Source organism: Maniola hyperantus, chromosome 2 (assembly GCF_902806685.2).
Source record: "Maniola hyperantus chromosome 2, iAphHyp1.2, whole genome shotgun sequence".
Taxonomy (NCBI): Eukaryota; Metazoa; Arthropoda; class Insecta; order Lepidoptera; family Nymphalidae; genus Maniola; species Maniola hyperantus.
In genome coordinates this window covers 16,785,622-16,805,524 of record NC_048537.1, presented here as the reverse complement: position 1 = coordinate 16,805,524, position 19,903 = coordinate 16,785,622, and the positions used below count along the sequence as shown (strand labels likewise).

Genomic DNA, 19,903 nt, shown 5'->3' with positions numbered 1-19,903 from the left:
CCAACTATCAATTTTTATGGAAATAACTTGAAATATTATGACGGACTTTCATACAAATGTACAAATGATTCTTGATATAGTGTTGTAACTTTAAATTAAGTATTTAGCTTAAAAGCAACGTTTTTTTCAAAATCACGGACAGACAGTTTAATTTCATGTTCTATATACATATGAAAAATATTCACTAATCTTAAACAACATCTAGGTAGGTATTCCATGTTCGTATAGTTCGCGACAGGTTGAAATGGCAATCGGGGAGGGAACGCCCCGCACACCCGCACAGTCCCCGCGCTAAACCGGTGCGGGGAAGCGCGGATGACATGCGGGTGTGCGGGGCGTCTCCCCGCCTCATACTCCGATTGCCATCTCAACCTGTCGCCGTCAATAGGCATAACAATATCTACCTTTCACACTTTGTTGAATACTTTAAAGTTTAAATGTCGTCCGTATGTCCGTATGTATATTTCCATGTATACCTACCTAAGTATTCCTCATCCGCATTTTTTCATAAACGTACTTATTTTCATTAATATAGTAGGTAATTAGTAATGTCATTATAAAGGTCATCGCCCACCGAGCACGCGCGCAGCCTTGACCGCAAAACTGTTGCATTCACCCGCAGTTCGTCGTTTCTCAACAAGCCGCGGTGGATCTAACTAAAACGATTCATATTTCATAAGAACTTGCGTTTCAACAGCGCTGCACCGTAGCCACTCGTCGTGATAACGAACATTGCCTCTACGGCCCGTACTATATCCGCACGCTTCTAAACAACAACACGTTAAAAACGGAAGTAGAGCTAAATACCTAATTCATAAAATAACACACCGGTTCGTGCAAATCGATTGAAACATCGGCAGGACAACGATATTTTGAAAATCGAATCAAAAGCGGAATAAAATACAGAACAAAATATAAACAAAAGTTTAAAAATCGAATCAGAAAATAAAGCGAACATAAATAAAACAAGAATTGAAATTCGAACTAACGAATATTTGAAAATCGAATTCGAGTGAGACAAGATAAACAAATAACTGAAATTTTCAGAAATCGAATCATCAAGAGACCAAAAAAAATCAGAGAGCATCAAAAGAATCAATGAACTTTCAGGAACGGATTCCGGAATCGAATCACTGAAACAGTGAAGTGATGTGTGTGAAGAAAGGAGCGTTTGAAATCACGATGTTATCGACGATTTAAAAATCGAATATGGCAGCATTCGGAATATCAAGCTTGGCCACGTTTGGGGTCGCAGCATGGCCACCCCCGGGACCCTTGCCCAGTTCCTTTCAGTTCCACCACCAAGGGTCCAACTTCGCGATTTTTGTGATATTTTTCGCTCTATGCATGATGGAGGTAGTCGTACTGAAAATAATAACTGAAGAACAATCCAGAGAAGCTTCTTCGAGTGTGACTTCGATGTGGTTTGAAATGGACGATGAGTGACAGTGCAGTGAATAAATGAAGAAATGAAAAGTGTTGTGCTAATCGACTGTTTAGGATAAGTATTGTAATGTAGAAATAAATAAATAAATAAAATAATAATAATGTAGGTACACGTCCAATAAATTTCCTTTAACAAAAATTTGTAGTTACTCAATTTTTAAGTTAAGTCTCGAACTATTAAGGAGAGTAGAGAGAGATCTCTACGTCGTATTCCTCATTGTTTAAGGTCGTGACACCATCCCATTAAACACATATGGTGGGGGTTTCGTGGGTTAAGAATGAGGTGGGTTCCCAGGTCCTTTCTATGCGATTAGACTAAAAGAGTAATTAGGTACTATTTCAACTTAAAGATTATTATCAGGTGTTAGTGATAATAGCCGGAACCAGGCGGAGGGAACGGAAAAGCCAAATGCGGTCACCCATCCAGTTACTGTCTTGGGTCAATGTTGCTTAACAATCACAATTTACTGATATAATTCTAAGAAGTAGGCTTTTTATAATATTATCTCAATAGTAGGTAAAGTACTCTGTATAAAAGGAAAAGCTGACTGACTGACTGATCTATCAAGGCACAGCTCAAACTACTGGACGGATCGGGCTAAAATTTGACCTGGATAGCTATTCTGTCGTAGACATCCGCTAAGAAAGGATTTTTGAAAATTCAATCCCAGTGGTAAAACACGGGTTTGAAATTTGTATAAGCTAGTCTAATACATAATCTAATACACTAATGACAATACCAAAAGATTCTTCAATTAGGTAAATAGATCTAAATATATAAAAGGAAAAGATGACTGACTGGCTGACTGATCTATCAACGCACAGCTGCGAAAACTACTGGACGGATCGAGCTGAAATTTGGCATGCAGATAGCTATTGTGACGTAGACATCCGCTAAGAATGAATTTTTGAAAATTCAACCCCTAAAGGGGTAAAACAGGGATTTGTTTGTGTAGTTCACGCGGACGAAGTTTTTTTTTTAAATTCATTATAGGCAAACGCTTGACCACAATCACACCTGATAGAAAGTTGCGGGTATAAGCTAGTCTGATGCATAATCTAATACTTTTTTTATTATTGTATATACCTACATTTATTCTAAATCTATTCTGTTAAAATAGTTTTAATTATAATTTTAAGTAATCTCTTTTGGCCTTCTGTTATACCTACCTAGATTTAAATTTAAATGATAAATTATGTACTTATATTTTACGCTGTTGATTACTTTCAAATAAACAAAAATAAAAAATAAAAAAATAAAATACATAATTTGTTTTTTTTTTTTTTTTTTTTTTTAATACAATAAAACTTTAAGCTAAACATATACATAAATATACATAAATTCAATGACAATACCAAAAGATTCTTCAATTAGGTAAACAGATACAATCTAAAAATGGATAAAATATTTGGCAAGGTTGTTCCTGCATTGATGCCTTCCGGCAAAAGTAGAGATCTAGACGATTTTAGCGCTAGTCTGTAAGAAAATACAATGTATAAAAGAAATAAGGAAGTCGATTCTTGGGTCTTGGAAGAATCATGCTTGTTTTTTCTTGCTCGATCAATTAAGGTAATTACATTTTTAGGGTTCCGTGGGAAAGCAAAGAGCGCTTATAGTTTCGTCCAATCCGTCTGACCATCTGACTGTGCGCCACAGCCATTTTACACATGAAAAATGTTATGAGAGCTATAGGGTTGATATTTAGTACAGTTTAAAGCAATTACCGCTAAACAGAGGCTTATTTAATTTTAAAAAAACTGGCTTAAAAAAATTGGTAGGTACCTATAACACTCTTGTTTTAAACAGATATTTTAAAATTATTATTCTGAGACAGTTTTGGAAAAAAAACCGGTCAAGTACGAGTCGGACTCGCACATAGAGGTTCTGTATAACGTACAAAAAATAATACTTTTTTTTAAATTTTCATGGCGGATATTTTGAAAATTTTATATTGCGTGTTTTTATAGCGGCAATAGAAATACACGTTCTGTGAAAATTTCAACTCTCTACTTATACGGTCCACGAGATACAGCCCGCTGACAGATAGACGGACGCACGGGCAGCGGAGGCTTAGTAATAGAGTCCCATTGTTAACACCCTTCCGGCACGGAACCCTAAAACAACTTACCGACACCAACAATCCGAAAGTAATATACCTACAACGGCCTTTAGAATGACATTTCGGCTTTGTAGAGCGTTGTCTCTGTCACTCATACCTATATGACGTTTTGTCGATCTCAACGACAGAGCTAATGCGTTTTCTAATGCTCTACAAAATATCTGCTATGTCCTTCTAAAGGTCGATCTACATTACTTTCTGGCGCGTACCGTACCTATATATATTATAGTTTCTTGTGCATGTACCTACCTATTTATTTATATTAAACAACAGAAGTTTTCAAAAATGTGTTATTGGTAGGTCAGATGTAGGGCACAAGAGTTGTGTTTCAAATCCTTTATGCCATCGATTGACCTTTGTGTAATCGATTTAAATATTTAACTGATAGTAGGCAATTATTTATAGTAGTTTGATTACCAGATAATAACTTTGTAGCTATCTGCTATGTAAACAAACCTAGGTCATTTTACAAACATAAACATCTATCTCCATACTCATATTATAAATGCAAAAGTATGCCTACTTAACATAATTTTGATGTTTCGTACAGAGATACTTTTTATCCCGGAAAATCGAAGAGTCCGTCCGTCGAGTTCCGTCGTCGTCGTGGAAGACTCGTCCGTCTTAGAACAGCCATAAAACTATCCCAACTACACATACGCTTCTCGTTTGATCGCCAAATTCAGCACAGCACATGAGTACACATGAGTGACATGACATACACACACCGAACATGAGTGAATAGTTTCAACTTTCAGCACATGAGTGGATATGTCGCAGGTATAGTGTCAAATCAGTGATTCCCTTACTGGGGCCAATTCCCTTGTACACAATCTCTAAACTAAACTAAAATGACACTTCTAAATTTATTGATATGCCTGTCATAATATTGCTTGAGGAAAAGGATAGCACTATATTTAGACCTGTTAATTTAGTTTAGCTTAGAGATTGTGTACAAGAGAATTGGCCCCATTATCAATCAACTTCATTTCTCACAATTTAACGGTCTGGTTTTAGTGTCATTGTAATGTCACGGGGACACTATAGTGATATTGTAAGGCACTAATATTTTTTTTTTCAATTTAATTTAATTTATTTTATTTTGTAGAGACAAACAGTTACAATAAGAAATATAGATAGTATATATATAAAAACACCAGTCTCCAATGAGAGATTAATACTTATAATAATAATTATGTCCACAACACACGGGCAATAGTACGCATATGAAAAATTAGGCATAGGAAAAATATTTTGACAATTTCACTGGTCGTTAGATTATGAGGCCGTCACTGATTGGTCCGTTTCCAAGGTCAATTTTGCAATCATAGAGTTGTAATTAAAAAATCACAAACTATTGTAATGATACCATAGAAAGTAAAAAGCCACGAAGTATGACACTTTTCTGGAGGAGGACTTTTTGACCAATCAGAACGCTTGACGTCTCCCACTGTCAACTTCACTCATAATTTACCTAGATTTATTATAATGCTACTATAATTACCCCGTGACATTACAATGTGGCTAATTCCTTTGTACACAATATCTAAACTAAACTAAAATGACACGTCTAAATCGATTGCTATCCCTGTTGAGATTGTGTACAAGAGAATTGATTATCACTAAAACCAGGCCGTTAAATTGTAAGAATTGAAGTCGATTGACAATCTACCGTTTAATTATATCACTAGTGAAATTGTAATATGACGGCTTAAAAAAAAAACTTGCGACAGATATTCCCTCTGTGGTTTTAGCTCAACTCGTTTCTCGCTAACCGTCAGCGGTCGGACAACTACCTAAGAATTTTCAGAAACTCTACCCGAACGAAGCCGGGGTGAGTCTGTTAGTAATAAGTATTTTATAACATTGTGCCTCTCTTGGTACAAGTTGACTGAATTATTAGCATTCTAGGTGCTAAATACTTAATTTAGCACCTCTCGGTCTGTCTATAGCATGCTAACTTGTCAAACTCGAACTCAAATTCAAAACAAAGGTAAATATACCAATCGAGATCAAGCAGAGTTCACTCTATCTCAAGCCTACAACTTCTACTGGTTCTATAGAAAAACATCAAAAAGAGATTTTTCATAATAATTTTTCCATGTTTTTCCGACTCTCGACCATGGACGTAGGAACGAGGAGATATATTTAATTAATTCTTACAGTAAAGGTGCATGCCTGAGAGTTCTCCATAATGTTCTCAAAGGTGTGTGAAGTCTACCAATCCGAACATGGCCAGTGGTAGACTATGGCCAAAACCCTTCTCACTCTGAGAGGAGACCCGTGCTCTGTAGTGAGCCAACGATGGGTTAATCATGATCATGATGATGATAGTAAAGGTCTTTGCTCTCAACCGTTTTCGTTGATGCCAAAGAGATCAAAATGTAGTTTAGTAAAATTGTAATTTTTGACTGACTCCCTTTCTAAGTACATTTTTAGGGTTCCGTACCTCAAAAGGAAAACGGAACCCTTATAGGATCACTTTGTTGTCTGTCTGTCTGTTTGTCTGTCTGTCGGTCTGTCAAGAAACCTACAGGGTACTTCCCGTTGACCTAGAATCATGAAATTTGGCAGGTAGGTAGGTCATATAACAGACATTAGGGGAAAAATCTGAAAACCGTGAATTTGTGGTTACATCACACAAAAAAAATTAAATTGTGGTCATGACATAGACTTATTATGAACTAAAAATTAGTATTTTCAATTTTCGAAGTAAGATAACTATATCAAGCGGGGTATCATATGAAAGGGCTTTTACCTGTGCATTCTAAAACAGATATTTTTTTTAGGCATAATACATAGTTTTTGATTTATCGTGCAAAATGTCGGTAAAACGCGCGAGTCCGACTCGCACTTGGCCCGCTTTTTTCCGATCGATAAGCAGGTACGGCCGATTTTCTGATACATAACTCCTCAATGAATAACTTACAACCATTTCTATAGGTTTTCACAAGTTCGACCTTTAAATAAATTTGCAATAAAATTTAGTTACGTACTTTATTCTTGTTTTTGTTAAATAACAAGTTTTATCAATTACTTATTATAAAACAGGTTTTTCAAGATTTATTATAATTTCTGCGAACAGAGCGACGTGACATCATTTTTACACGAATGTTATATACTATTTTTATTTAATTATGGTAATAACTCGCGATTGCTCTATACCTAGCAAAAACAGGTCCCGAATATTTCGTGAGTGATGCAAAAAAAAAAAAAATTCCAGGCCCACATCAAAAATAGCCAAAAAAAAAATGTTTTGGTCGTAGCCACGTCGTAGCTTACTCGCGTCGGGCGACTGTCGGATGGGTCGATAATTTTAAGTTATTTTATTACCTATTTAGGTAATTTTTAGGGTTCCGTATCTCAAAAGGACCGCTGTCTGTCTGTCGTATCGTGTCGTGTCTGTCAAGGGAATTAAAGCCTGTAGGATACTATCCGTTGACCTAGAACCATGAAATTTGGCAGGTAGAAAAATCCGAAAACCGTGAATTTGTGGTTAAATCACAAAACAAATTGCGAGGCACACTCGCACACCGAGCGTTCCGTACAACAATCTATTTTTATTGATATTTTGCATGATAAATCAAAAACTATTTGTTTTAGAATGTACAGGTAAAGGCCTTTTCATACGACACCCCACTTGGTATAGTAATCTTACGTTGAAAGTTGAAAATCCTAATTATTTTTTCATAAAAACATTTTAATTTTTTTTGTGATGTAACCACAAATTCACGGTTTCAGATTTTCTCCCTTATGTCTGCTATAAGACCTACTTATCTGCCTAATTTCATGATTCTAGGTCAACAGGAAGTTAGTACCCTAAAGATTTTCTTGACAGACACGATAAACAGACAACAAAGTGATGCTATAAGGTTTCCTATTTTCCTTTTGAGGTACCCTAAAAAGTACGATTGACTAAGCGAGTGTTTGATAAATCTTGGTAGGTTAGTTAGGTATTTTGACATGAGTATTAGTAGGTTTGCCCAATCCCTTGCCCAATCGCAATGTGTTTTAGCTAGGACGGTAGCTGCAAGGCCGACCACACTCGACGGGAATGATTGACCAATAAAACTACTAATTACAGACTACAGCTGTACGCGACAGAAAGTTTTTTTTTTTTTTTTTTAATTTATTATCAAATAAAAATACATACAAATAAAAGCTTAAACTAAAAACACCGAAAAAACCACAGAGGTTTGTCCTCGGTGCCTATCTGCAACGAAGATACCTATTAACTAATTACTTAAAAGAAATAATCTACAGTAGGTATATAACGCGAAGAATCACGTAAGTATGTAACATATTATAATCGTGAGTAGGTTTATTAAATTTAAGGTTTATTAGGTGATAGTAATGTACATCGGCCTTTAGAATGAAACTAGCAGCTGATGCCCGCGACTTTACCTACTACGAGTAGATATAAATTTTAAAAAATCTCGTGGAAACTCTTTGATTTCCCGGGATAAAAAGTAGCCTATGTCAACTCACTCTCCAGGTCTTCAACTACGTGAGTTCCAAACGCGCCCAGGTCTGAGAAGAGCACACAGCAAACTCAGCCGGGTATGATTTTTAATATCACCACTCCATCGCAGATAAGTAGGGTAAAAATAAACACCACAAAAACACCGTTTTGACCCAAAGTCAAGGTTGAGGCATTGCGTAAACATCAAAATAGTGGTAATGATCATTGACATTGAATTAATATTAAATACCTACCTTCTTAACACCAGATAACCTGAGGTTAAGGTCTTAAGAGGTCAGATTAACGTGACTTCAATGTACCAAACACAACCTACCTAAGGGAAGTCTTAGGGGAGTTACGCACTTATCCGATATCGACGACCTCCCTGGCGCAGTGGTAAGCGCTGTGGTCTTATTAATGGGAGGTCCCTGTTTCGATTCCCAGCAGAGGTTTGGAATTATATCATTTCTAAATTTCTGGGAAGCTTCGGCCGTGGCTAGATACCACCCTACCGGCAAAGCCGTACCGCCAAGCGATTTAGAGGTATTTAGTTCCGCGTTTCGTAAGAAAAAAATTCTGAATGAAAGATGATCTGCTAACCTTGGCATTATCATCATCATGATCAACCCATCATCATCATCATCATTTAATTACTTAAAACGCACATAACTCCGAAAAGTTAGAGGTGCGTGCCCGGGATCGAACCCCCGACCTCCGATTAGAAGGCAGACGTCCTAACCACTAGGCTATCACAGCTTAAGTATTCCCACGGGAATAGGGAAACTAACCAGGGACCTTGGCATTATATACCTAGTATATATTCCGATACAAGTTAGCCCTTGACTGCAATCTCACCTGGTGGTAAGTGATGATGCAGTCTAAGATGGAAGCGGGCGGCTCTATGGCAGTTTATTTTTTATTTTTATGAAACCCATATCTACCTTTGCTTGAACACGGTAGGTATCTTACCGGAACGCTAAATGGTTTGGCGACACGGCTTTGCCGGTAGGGTGGTAGGACTTTCTATTCCGAGATAGTTATTTTGTTAAAGTACAATAATAATTGATCATTTATTTAGTTAATAAAAGATAATAATAGATAATAAGAAAATAAATTTTGAATGCCCACTGTATGGCGGATTGTAGCTGGAAATAAACCACTGTAACACCATCCTTGTACCTACAATCGTGCAAATAAATGATTTGATTTGATTTGATTTGACCACTTTGAAACATTATCATACGTCACAACAAGACGTATGGACGTCGTTGCAATAATCTACTTTTACTATTGCAAAAATGCATGTTTGTACACGGACATAACGTACGGAGTATGTACTATGTAGGTAGATACATGGTGTAGATATGTGCAAGTTTAGTTTTTAACTCTTGATATTACCAACTATTGGGCAAGAATGACAGCAGTGGGCCACGCGTTGCGCAAACAGGGCTAAGATCTGGTGCACCTGTTGAAACTCACTAACTACTCGAATTGAAATTAATCTACTGTTGCCATCTCAAACTGTCGCGGACTATACAAATAAAATCATATCCATTAAAAATGCGAAAAAAATGACAGTCTTTCACGGTCCATCCGCTTAACCAATTTTGATGAATAGCATGTAATTCGGAGACGGAGATAGACTATATTTTATTCCGGAAAAGAAAAGATTTCTTTTAGAAACCTAAATTCATGCGGACGGAGTCAAAGGCACCATAAAGTATTATGCAAAGAAAATATTTTAGCGTATAACTTTAAACTACCGGCAACCGCAACTTGCAGCGAGCTGAGTCTCTGTTAAAAAGGAGGACTCCGAATGGGTCAAACTAGTCGGGGTTACGTCGACTAAATACGTGAGTAAGCCGTAACAACCGTACTTTACAAAGTAGATAATTTGTAACACGAGATATAACTTGTAAATTTTATTAAATAGCGTGATGATTAGATTGTGATGGTAAATTTATTTTATGTAAATGACAATGTAAACGTTATATTTTCTTATTTTCCAGGCTCTTTCCAAACGTATAATCTGTCTGTCCGAAAGCAGACTCTACTTAGAATAAGCCAACTAGAAACTCTGAAATCGCAACGTGTGTGAAACAAAATACGCTAATCATATTAAACATAATAATTATCATACCATCATGAACGTGTCTTTAATTTTCGCGTTCGAAGGTCCATTACTCCATGTAAAGTATTGTCTCGTAAGGAATATCGTAACTTCTTATTGAGTCATGGACACAAAGGCATTGACATGGATTTGTCAGCCTTGGCCTTAGGATCACCTGTGTACGTGCCAAGCTTTGATATAGCCTGATAAGTTGGATATATTATCAACATAGTAAGTGTACCTACTATACCTACCGTAATTTTTTGCCAATAGGTACCCAGTAAAAAAGCCCTGATAGCGTAGTGGTTAGGACGTCCGCCTTCTATTCAGGAAGTCGGGGATTCAATCCCGGTATCCCGGGCACGCACCTCTAACTTTTCGGAGTTATATGTGTTTAAAAAAAATTTATATGGCTTGCTTTGACAGTGAAGGAAAACATCGTGAGGAAACCTGCATGCCTGAGAGTTCTCCATAATGTTCTTAAAGTGTGAAGTCTGCCTATCCGCACTTGGCTAGCGTGGTTGACTATGGCCAAAACCTTTCTTACTCTGAGAGGACACCAGTGCTCTGAAGTGAACCGGTAATGGGTTGGTCATGATGACGATACCCAAAACACTGTAGGAATCAATATTTAAATACTCATAAAAGATTTCCTTCATTCGATTATAGAGAAAACTCGACTGTCGTCAGTGCGGTAGACTATGGCCAAAACTATTCTCATTCTGAGAGGAGACCCGTGCTCTGAAGTGAGCCGGTAATGGGTTGATCATGATGACGATCTTACAACACTGTAGGATACAATATTTTAATATTCATAAAAGATTTCCTTCATTCGATTATAGAGACAACTCGATGGTCGAGTAACTGGTGACTTCTGAACAAATGGTACCGCAACAAAATCTGAATTCACGTTATTTTACGAGCCACACGTGGTTCCGTCGGTTTAATTATTTCAGTGCGGTAATTGCAAAAGGTTAAACGGCATTTTATAAACTCTGCCTGGGACACGGGGCCAATGTGTCCACGCACGTTGCGTCCCACATTAGGGCCCGTTTCCGTTCTTAAGATACCTTCAATCCATCAGGTTATTCTTACCATCATCCCGTCTAATCCATGCTGGCTCAATGAGAACAGGAATATCATTTTTTTAGGGTTCCGTACCTCAAAAGGAAAAACGGAACCCTTATAGGATCACTTTGTTGTCTGTCTGTCTGTCTGTCTGTCGGTCTGTCAAGAAACCTACAGGGTACTTCCTGTTGACCTAGAATCATGAAATTTGGCAAGTAGGTAGGTCTTATAGCTGACATTTGGGAAAAAATATGAAAACCGTGAATTTGTGTTTACATCACACAAAAAAAATTAAATTGTGGTCATGAACTAATAATTAGTATTTTCAATTTTCGAAGTAGGTAAGATAACTATATCAAGTGGGGTATCATATGAAAGGTCTTCACCTGTGCATTCTAAAACAGATTTTTATTTATTTTTATGCATCATAGTTTTTGAATTATCGTGCAAAATGTCGAAAAAATACGACTATAGTACGGAACCCTCAATGCGCGAGCCTGACTCGCACTTGGCCGGTTTTTATTTTCAATAGATATAGCGATCAAACGAGCAGGCGGGTCACGTGATGTTAAGTGATTACCGCCGCCCCTGAACATTTGCAGCACCAGAGGAACCGCCGATGCGTTGCCGGCCTTTTAGGAATTTGTTGGTCCGCCCCTTGAATAACCCCATGTTGTAATCTAGTGGGAACACCGCCGATGGGAGTTGGTTCCACAGTTTGCATGTGCTTGGAAAGAAGGATTTGGCACATCGGATGATCGAAGTGCACCAGACACCCAGGTGGTGAGAGTGAAATTCCTTACGGTGGCACGCGGTGCGGTTGTAGGAGGGTGGAATGAGGTCAAAAAGCTCTTCAGAGCACTCCCCATTATAAAGCGATAGAACACGCATAGAGAGCTAAGGTCTCTGCGGTGCTCCAGGCTTTCCAACGAGCCGGTTAGTTTGGGATCGTCCACAAGTCAAGTCCACAAGTGGTATTGTTATTAACTTGTATACCTACTCTCTGCTTCCAGGGACGAGCGGAAGGAGTACAGGAAGCGATGCGTAGCGCCGAAGGAGAACAACATATGCATTAGATGCGGCGGAGACCAGCTGGGAGGTCCTGTGCCTTGCATCTGTCTAGAACATAGGTAACCAACGAACTACTGTATAAACAAATATTTCTGATAAAAAGTTATAAGGCCACCCCATTATTATCCTACGAAAACCCCTACCTCTCATAAATGGAAAGGGATCACGAGTCACGACCCGTAGTACTGACTAGCTTATGCTCGTGACTTCGTCCGCGTGGACTACACAAATTTCAAGCCCCTATTTAACCCCCTTAGGGGTTGAATTTTAAAAAATTCTTTCTTAGCGGATGCCTACGTCATAATAGCTATCTGCATGTCAAATTTCAGCCTGATCCGTCCAGTAGTTTGAGCTGTGTGTTGTAGATCAGTCAGTCAGTCAGTCAGTCAGTCACCCTTTCCTTTTATATATTTGGATAAATATTAAATACGATGGAGAAATAGAGTTAAGAGTGCTTTCCATGGCTCCAAGTCAAGCCTGAGCGCATGCCGGCCCAATCATGCCAACTCTAGAGTGAGAATGGACGATCATTAATGAAATCAACGGCTAATATTACAGTACGAAAACTGCAAGGAGGCAGGAGGAGGAGGAGGAGAAGGAATATTGACCCTGCGTTTATCTCGTAACTGTTTCAGGCCAGTGAAGTTCGAATCGGGCGCGTGGTGCCTGCGTCAGGCGCAACGAGCTCTCAGCCTTATGCCGTGGGCCTTCAGCACCGACCGGCTGGAACAAATCGGTGAGCATTACCTATAGGATGAGATGGCAGGCATTTAACCCGCTGCACTTATCTACGCAACGTTCGTTGACCTCGAGTCGGGCTCGTGGTGCCTGCGTCAGGCGCAACGAGCTCTCAGCCTTATGCCGTGGGCCTTCAGCACCGACCGGCTGGAACAAATCGGTGAGCATTACCTATAGGATGAGATGGCAGGCATTTAACCCGCTGCACTTATCTACGCAACGTTCGTTGACCTCGAGTCGGGCTCGTGGTGCCTGCGTCAGGCGCAACGAGCTCTCAGCCTTATGCCGTGGGCCTTCAGCACCGACCGGCTGGAACAAATCGGTGAGCGGAATCTACCGACGCGCGGCTATAATACGCGACAGGTAGAGATGGCATTCGGGGAGGGACGCCCCGTACACCCGCACAGCCCCCCGCGCTTATACCTGGTGTGAGCGAGCGTGGGTGACGTGCGGGTGTGAGGGGCGTCCTCCCACCTCATAACGTGATTGCAATCTCGACCTGTCACGGACTATAATATATTCATATTTTTATCATAATCATCGTGAGTGGTACCCACAATTTTACGATATACAAACTGTGGTGGTTCATCATCATCATCATCATGATCAACCCATCACCGGCTCACTACAGAGCGCGGGTCTCCTCTCATAGTGAGAAGGGTTTTGGCCATAGTCTACCACGCTGGCCATGTGCGGATTGGTAGACTTCACACACCTTTGAGAACACTATGGAGAACTCTCAAGCATGCAGGTTTCCTCACGATGTTTTCCTTCACCGTTAAAGCAAGTGATATTAAATTAATTAAAACGCACATAATTCCGAAAAGTTAGAGGTGCGTGCCCGGGATCGAACCCCCGACCTCCGATTAGAAGGCGGACGTCCTAACCACTAGGCTATCACTGCTACGATATACAAACTGTGGTGGTTACGATATACAAATCTACTCATAATTATGGCAAATAGTACAAGATCATGTTCGTGTAAGCCTGGTATTGATACTAAGTTTCGCTCGGGAATGCATCGTGCCAACGAGCTCAACACTGCCCGGATAAATTGAAATGCCCCGCTTACGACGCGACATTGAACCCACGGCACTTATCTACGCAACGTTCGTTGACCTCTAGTGTCAGTCATATGTTTTATTTGCAATACATTGCGAACTTTTAGAAAATACAGGATTTTTAGGGTTCCGTACCTCAAAAGGAAAAACGGAACCCTTATAGGATCACTTTGTTGTCTGTCTGTCTGTCTGTCTGTCTGTCTGTCTGTCTGTCGGTCTGTCAAGAAACCTACAGGGTACTTCCCGTTGACCTAGAATCATGAAATTTGGCAGGTAGGTAGATCTTATAGCTGACATTTGGGGAAAAATCTGAAAACCGTGAATTTAGGGTTAGATCACACAAAAAAAATTAAATTGTGGTCATGAACTAATAATTAATATTTTCAACTTTCGAAGTGAGTGACTATATCAAGTGGGGTATCTGAAAGGTCTTCACCTGTACATTCTAAAACAGATTTTTATTTATTTTTATGCATCATAGTTTTCGAATTATCGTGCAAAATGTCGAAAAAATACGACTGTAGTACGGAACCCTCATTGTGCGAGCCTGACTCGCACTTGGCCGGTTTTTTGTAATCTTATCAGTAATCATCATACTATCACCTGTTTTCGTTTTTGCTAGCGTTTCACTTACACCCTATATAATTTTAAACTACTAACTTCATAGAACTGATCTTTTGATTTCAGATGAGGAAGAATGCGAAGGTCCCAGCTCCAGCGAGGGTCGGGGCGACCTGCACAACGTGAGGGAGTTCCTCGAAGCCATATCCGCGCGGCTGTCTGGCGGACCCTTGGAGGGGACGAGGGTAGCGCCGCTGTACGACCACCCTGCTTGTAAGTACTTCATACATTTATCCCTCCCTTGATGATCTCCCTGGCGCAGTGGTGAGCGCTGTGGTCTTAATAGTGGGAGGTCCCGGGTTCGATTCCTGGCAGGGGTTTGGAATTTTATAATTTCTAAATTTCTGGTCTGGTCTGGTGGGAGGCTTCGGCCGTGGTTAGTTACCACCCTACCGGCAAAGCCGTGCCGCCAAGCGATTTAGCGTTCCGTTACGATGCCGTGTAGAAACCAAAGAGGTATGGGTTTAATAAAAACTGCCATACCCCTTCCAGGTTAGCCCGCTAGCATCTTATGCTGCATCATCACTTACCACCAGGTGAGATTGCAGTCAAGGGCTAACTTGTAATTGAATTAAAAAAAAAACCCATCTTCTTCTTCTCTTCCTGAGCTTGACTACCAGGACCTCGTTGCCTCGGCGGAAAACTTTGGCAAGCTACGGGAGTTCGCGCACCACTGGCACAAGAGACGGAACAGCTCGGACCTTGATCGTGGACCAGTAGGTGTTTGAGGAAAGATCTGGACTGCGGGGCACGCGGGATCTGCGTTTTCGTGCACGTCTGCCCCAGAAAGGGGATAAAAACTCAAAGGGACAAGGAAAGGATAGAAAGAATTTGTAGAGAGTCAAGAAAGCGCCCCGACGATCGATTCGTTCGATCGAACGATTTGTACAGTAATAATTAGGTAAATAAGGTTACCTTTAAGTTTTCATTAAACATTTTCAATTATTCAAGGAAGAATATCGTCACATTATGTACATTGTAATTTTGTAAATAATATCAAAATGCTAAACCCATTCATATTGCATAGATGTGAGCATGTTCGAGCGTCACCACGCGGCCTTACGCGACACGCTCGCCGCCCTAACCACTGCGCTTCGAGACGCGCTCAAACGTAAGATAGCACCTAGCATGCAGTGTGGCACTAGCACATTTGTAAGCATGTTCGAGCGTCACCACGCGGCCTTACGCGACACGCTCGCCGCCCTAACCACTGCGCTTCGAGACGCGCTCAAACGTAAGATAGCACCTAGCATGCAGTGTGGCACTAGCACATTTGTAAGCATGTTCGAGCGTCACCACGCGGCCTTACGCGACACGCTCGCCGCCCTAACCACTGCGCTTCGAGACGCGCTCAAACGTAAGATAGCACCTAGCATGCAGTGTGGCACTAGCACAAATGTGAGCATGTTCGAGCGTCACCACGCGGCCTTACGCGACACGCTCGCCGCCCTAACCACTGCGCTTCGAGACGCGCTCAAACGTAAGATAGCACCTAGCATGCAGTGTGGCACTAGCATATATTATGTGAGCATGTTAATGTAAGTTTTTTCTAGCGTTCTGTTACACCCTGTATACGCATTTGTGATATGTACGTGCGCACATTATAAGATCTGGCCCCGATTCTCTAGTCTCTCTCTAAACTAAATTTAGAGTATCTGCATCCTTTTCTTTTTACTAATGCTAAAAAAGGAACGGAACATGACTTTCACATTTAAAGACTCTAAATTTTAGTGCACAATACAAATTTAAACAGTAGGTTCGCGAGTGCGTGCTAAAATCACGGGTTTTACCATCTAAAAATTAAATTTAGAAATGTCAAACTGCTTCTGTCCTTTTCATATTACAATAGTAAGAAGAGGGTGCGAATACTCTAAAATTAGGTTGTGCTTAGAATCGGTGCCACGGTGCCAGTGACGCGTCCATCCATAGGCGTTCGACGCGTCTTGTGTGCACGGTTCGTGCGCGTGCACAGGTGTGGATCTACCTTAGCACTTGCATGCACTATAGCACTCTCTGATTCTTTCATAAATTATTAGGGCATGTATAGTAGTTACTTGTCTTTTTGTCTTGATGGCCTGATGGCCATGTCTTTACTGAGCTTGAAACTTTGCCGCTATGCTCGAAAATACTCTACCACAAGCTCTAAGCACTATGCAATAGCTAATCACTGTCACTTTCCTATCTGTCACGCTTTATTATATTTTTGAACTAGCTTGATTGAACTTTCAAAGAAACGAACAACTGTTGTGTATATTGAGTAGCAAAAGATTGTAGACGTGATTTTGCTAAAATATTTATGTAGGCGTTTACTTTAAATGTTATCGTGAGCATATCATGAGAGACCTGCATACCTTGAGAGTTCTCCTCCATATTCTCAAAAGTGTGTGAAGTCTACAAATCTGCCAGTAAGTACGGTAAATGGTAATATATTATTACAATCCTATTCTGAGAGACCTTCTCAGTTGTAGGCTAGCGACTTTAGATGATAGTAGCTTATCCCCGCGACTTAGATCTCATAGACTACACTTTCAAACCTCTATTTTACCCCCTCGTTCAATTTTCAAAAATCGTTTCTTACCGAAAGTCTCCGGCATAATTTGCACGCCAAATTTAAGCCCAATCCGTCCAGTAGTTTGAGCTGTGCGTTGATAGATCGGTCAGTCAGTCAGTCACCTTTTCATCTAAATATTAATAGGTAAAGGTGACTGACTGACTGACTGATCTATCAACGCACTGCTCAAACTATTGGACGGATTGGGCTTAAATTTGGCATACAGATAGCTTTTATGACGTAGGCATCCGCTAAGAAAGAGTTTTTGAAAATTCAACCCCTAAAGGGTGAAATAGGGGTTTGAAATTTGTGTAGTCCACACGGACGAAGTCGCGGGAATAAGCTGGTTTTGTATATATAGATGATACAAAAATCTGGCTATTCAGTCAGGCACAATGTTATTTCGCATCAGTGTTTATACTTAGTTGTTGCTTATTTCTTATTTAATGTTAGCAATGAATATAGGTGTATAAAGGTTGAACACCTTTTGGCCTTCGTTTTGTTATTGTTTTTCTTCGTGGAACCAAAACAATTTTCCAGTTTGCAATGACGTCAATTATACACCTTAAATCATGTGACCTCATCGCGATGAAAAATATCTCAACACCTTTGCAGTTCTACCACAGAATCCATACTGATATTGTAAATGCAACAGTGTGCCTGTCTGTCTGTCTGCTAGCTTTTCACGGCCCATTCGTTCAACCGATTTTAATGAAATTTAGTACAGAGATAGCCTCCATCCCGTGGAAGGACATAGGCTACTTTTATCCCGGAAAATTAAAGAGTTCCCACAGGACTTTATTTTTTATTTTTATTTTTTAAAGTCCTGTGGGAACTCTTGATCCACGCAGACGAAGTCGCGGGCATCATAAATGGTATCATATCATCAAGTAGCGATGGTAAGTACTTAATAAGATCCATCATCATCATTATCATCATCAACGACTCTCACTCGTCGTCTCACTAACTTGTTACTTCCATTTGGCAAAATTAAAAAAAAAATCGACGGTAAAGGAAAATATCCTTGTGGACGATCCCAAACTAACCGGCTCGTTGGAAAGCCTGGAGCACCGCAGAGACGTTAGCTCCCTATGCATGTTCTATCGCCTGTATAATGGGGAGTGCTCTGAGGAGCTTTTTGACCTCATTCCACCCTCTTTTTTCTACAACCGCACCGCGCGCCACCGTAAGGAATTTCACCCTCACCATCTGGGTGTCTGGTGCACTTCGACCGTCCGCTGCGCCAGATCCTTCTTTCCACGCACGTGCAAACTGTGGAACCAACTCCCATCGGCGGTGTTCCCACTAGATTACAACATGGGGTTATTCAAGGGGCGGACCAACAAATTCCTAAAAGGCCGGCAACGCATCGGCGGTTCCTCTGGTGCTGCAAATGTTCATGGGCGGCGGTAATCACTTAACATCGGGTGACCCGCCTGCTCGTTTGCTCGCTATATCTATTAAAAAAAAAAATCGTGAGCATTACTTACACGCCTGAGAGTTCTCCATAATGTTCCCAAAGGTGTGTGAATCTGCACTAATTGACCAGCAGCGTGCTGGATGGCCTTTTACCCTTTTACCCTTTTCATTCTGAACACCCAACAACACACAACTGAAACCCCGTTTTCAATTGTGTTGTGAAAACCCGTTTTCAGTTGTAATATCTTGTTGTGCAAACTCGTTTTCAGTTGTGTTTTTTAATATTTCATTTTAGATGGATTAGATTCAAGTTAGCCCTTGACTTCAATCTCACCTGGTGGTAAGTGACAATGCAGTCTAAGATGGAAGCGGGCTAACCTGGAAGGGGTATGGCAGTTTTTTAAAGTCAAAGTCAAAGTCAAATGATTTATTCAAAATAGGTAATTAATAACGCTTTTTGATGGTCAGATGTTGGATTTCTAAGATATAGTGGTGATAATTAAGCAAACTTAAAACTAAAGCTACGAGGGTTCCAAACGCGCCCAGGTCAGAGAAGAGCCCACAACAAACTCAGCCGGGTATTCTTTTTATTATCACCACTTTACAAAATTATTGAAACTTATTAGAACTATCACAATCCGTTAAGCAACTTGCAATTCCCAAGCTTGCTTATCACTTAAATAATCCTTTACATTGTAATAGGATTTTTTTAATAAACCCATGCCCCTTTGGTTTCTACACGGCATCGTACCGGAACGCTAAATCGCTTGGCGGCACGGCTTTGCCGGTATGGTGATAACTAGCCACGGCCGAAGCCTCCCACCAGACCAGAAATTTTGAAATTATAAAATTCCAAATCCCGTGCCGTTGTAAAAACCCGTTTTCAGTTGTGTGTCGTTGTGAAAACCCGTTTTCAGTTTTGTGTTGTTGTACAAACCGGTTTTCAGTTTTGTGCCGGCGATTTGTGGGTTGTGATGATGATAACGATGATGATGATTTGTGGGTCGTGGCCTCAACAAGGTTCTTTCGCATTTGGGGATAAATAAAATTATTTATTGTTTGTTGGGATCGTAAAAATACAATTAAATTGAAATTAACTGCGAGTACGCGACAGGTCGAATTTTCAGTCGGGGAGGGAACGCCCCGTACACCCTCACAGCCCCCGCGCTAATCTGGTGCGGGCGAGCGTGCGAGTGTGCGGGGCGTCCCCCCGCCTCATACCCCGATTGCCATCTC

At 40.4% G+C, this 19,903-nt stretch overlaps 1 protein-coding gene across 5 annotated transcripts in view; it reads left to right on the top strand.

Annotated features, from left to right (window-relative positions):
• M7BP (Myosin-7a binding protein) overlaps window positions 1-19,903 on the top strand; it is a 148,291-nt gene that overhangs the window by 56,261 nt on the left and 72,127 nt on the right. For 3 of the 5 annotated variants that reach the window (XR_011238144.1, XM_069506887.1, XM_069506917.1), the window contains exons 3-5: window positions 12,220-12,336; window positions 12,913-13,013; window positions 14,764-14,910. Coding sequence is in view for 4 of the 5 variants with exons in the window: in XM_069506887.1 (XP_069362988.1) it covers window positions 12,220-12,336; window positions 12,913-13,013; window positions 14,764-14,910 (365 nt within the window). In the remaining variant the exon portion in view is untranslated. Of the gene's footprint in view, window positions 1-12,219; window positions 12,337-12,912; window positions 13,014-13,246; window positions 13,338-14,763; window positions 14,911-16,099; window positions 16,178-19,903 lie in introns of those variants that run through there. The other 2 variants (XM_069506890.1, XM_069506911.1) reach the window with 2 other exon arrangements.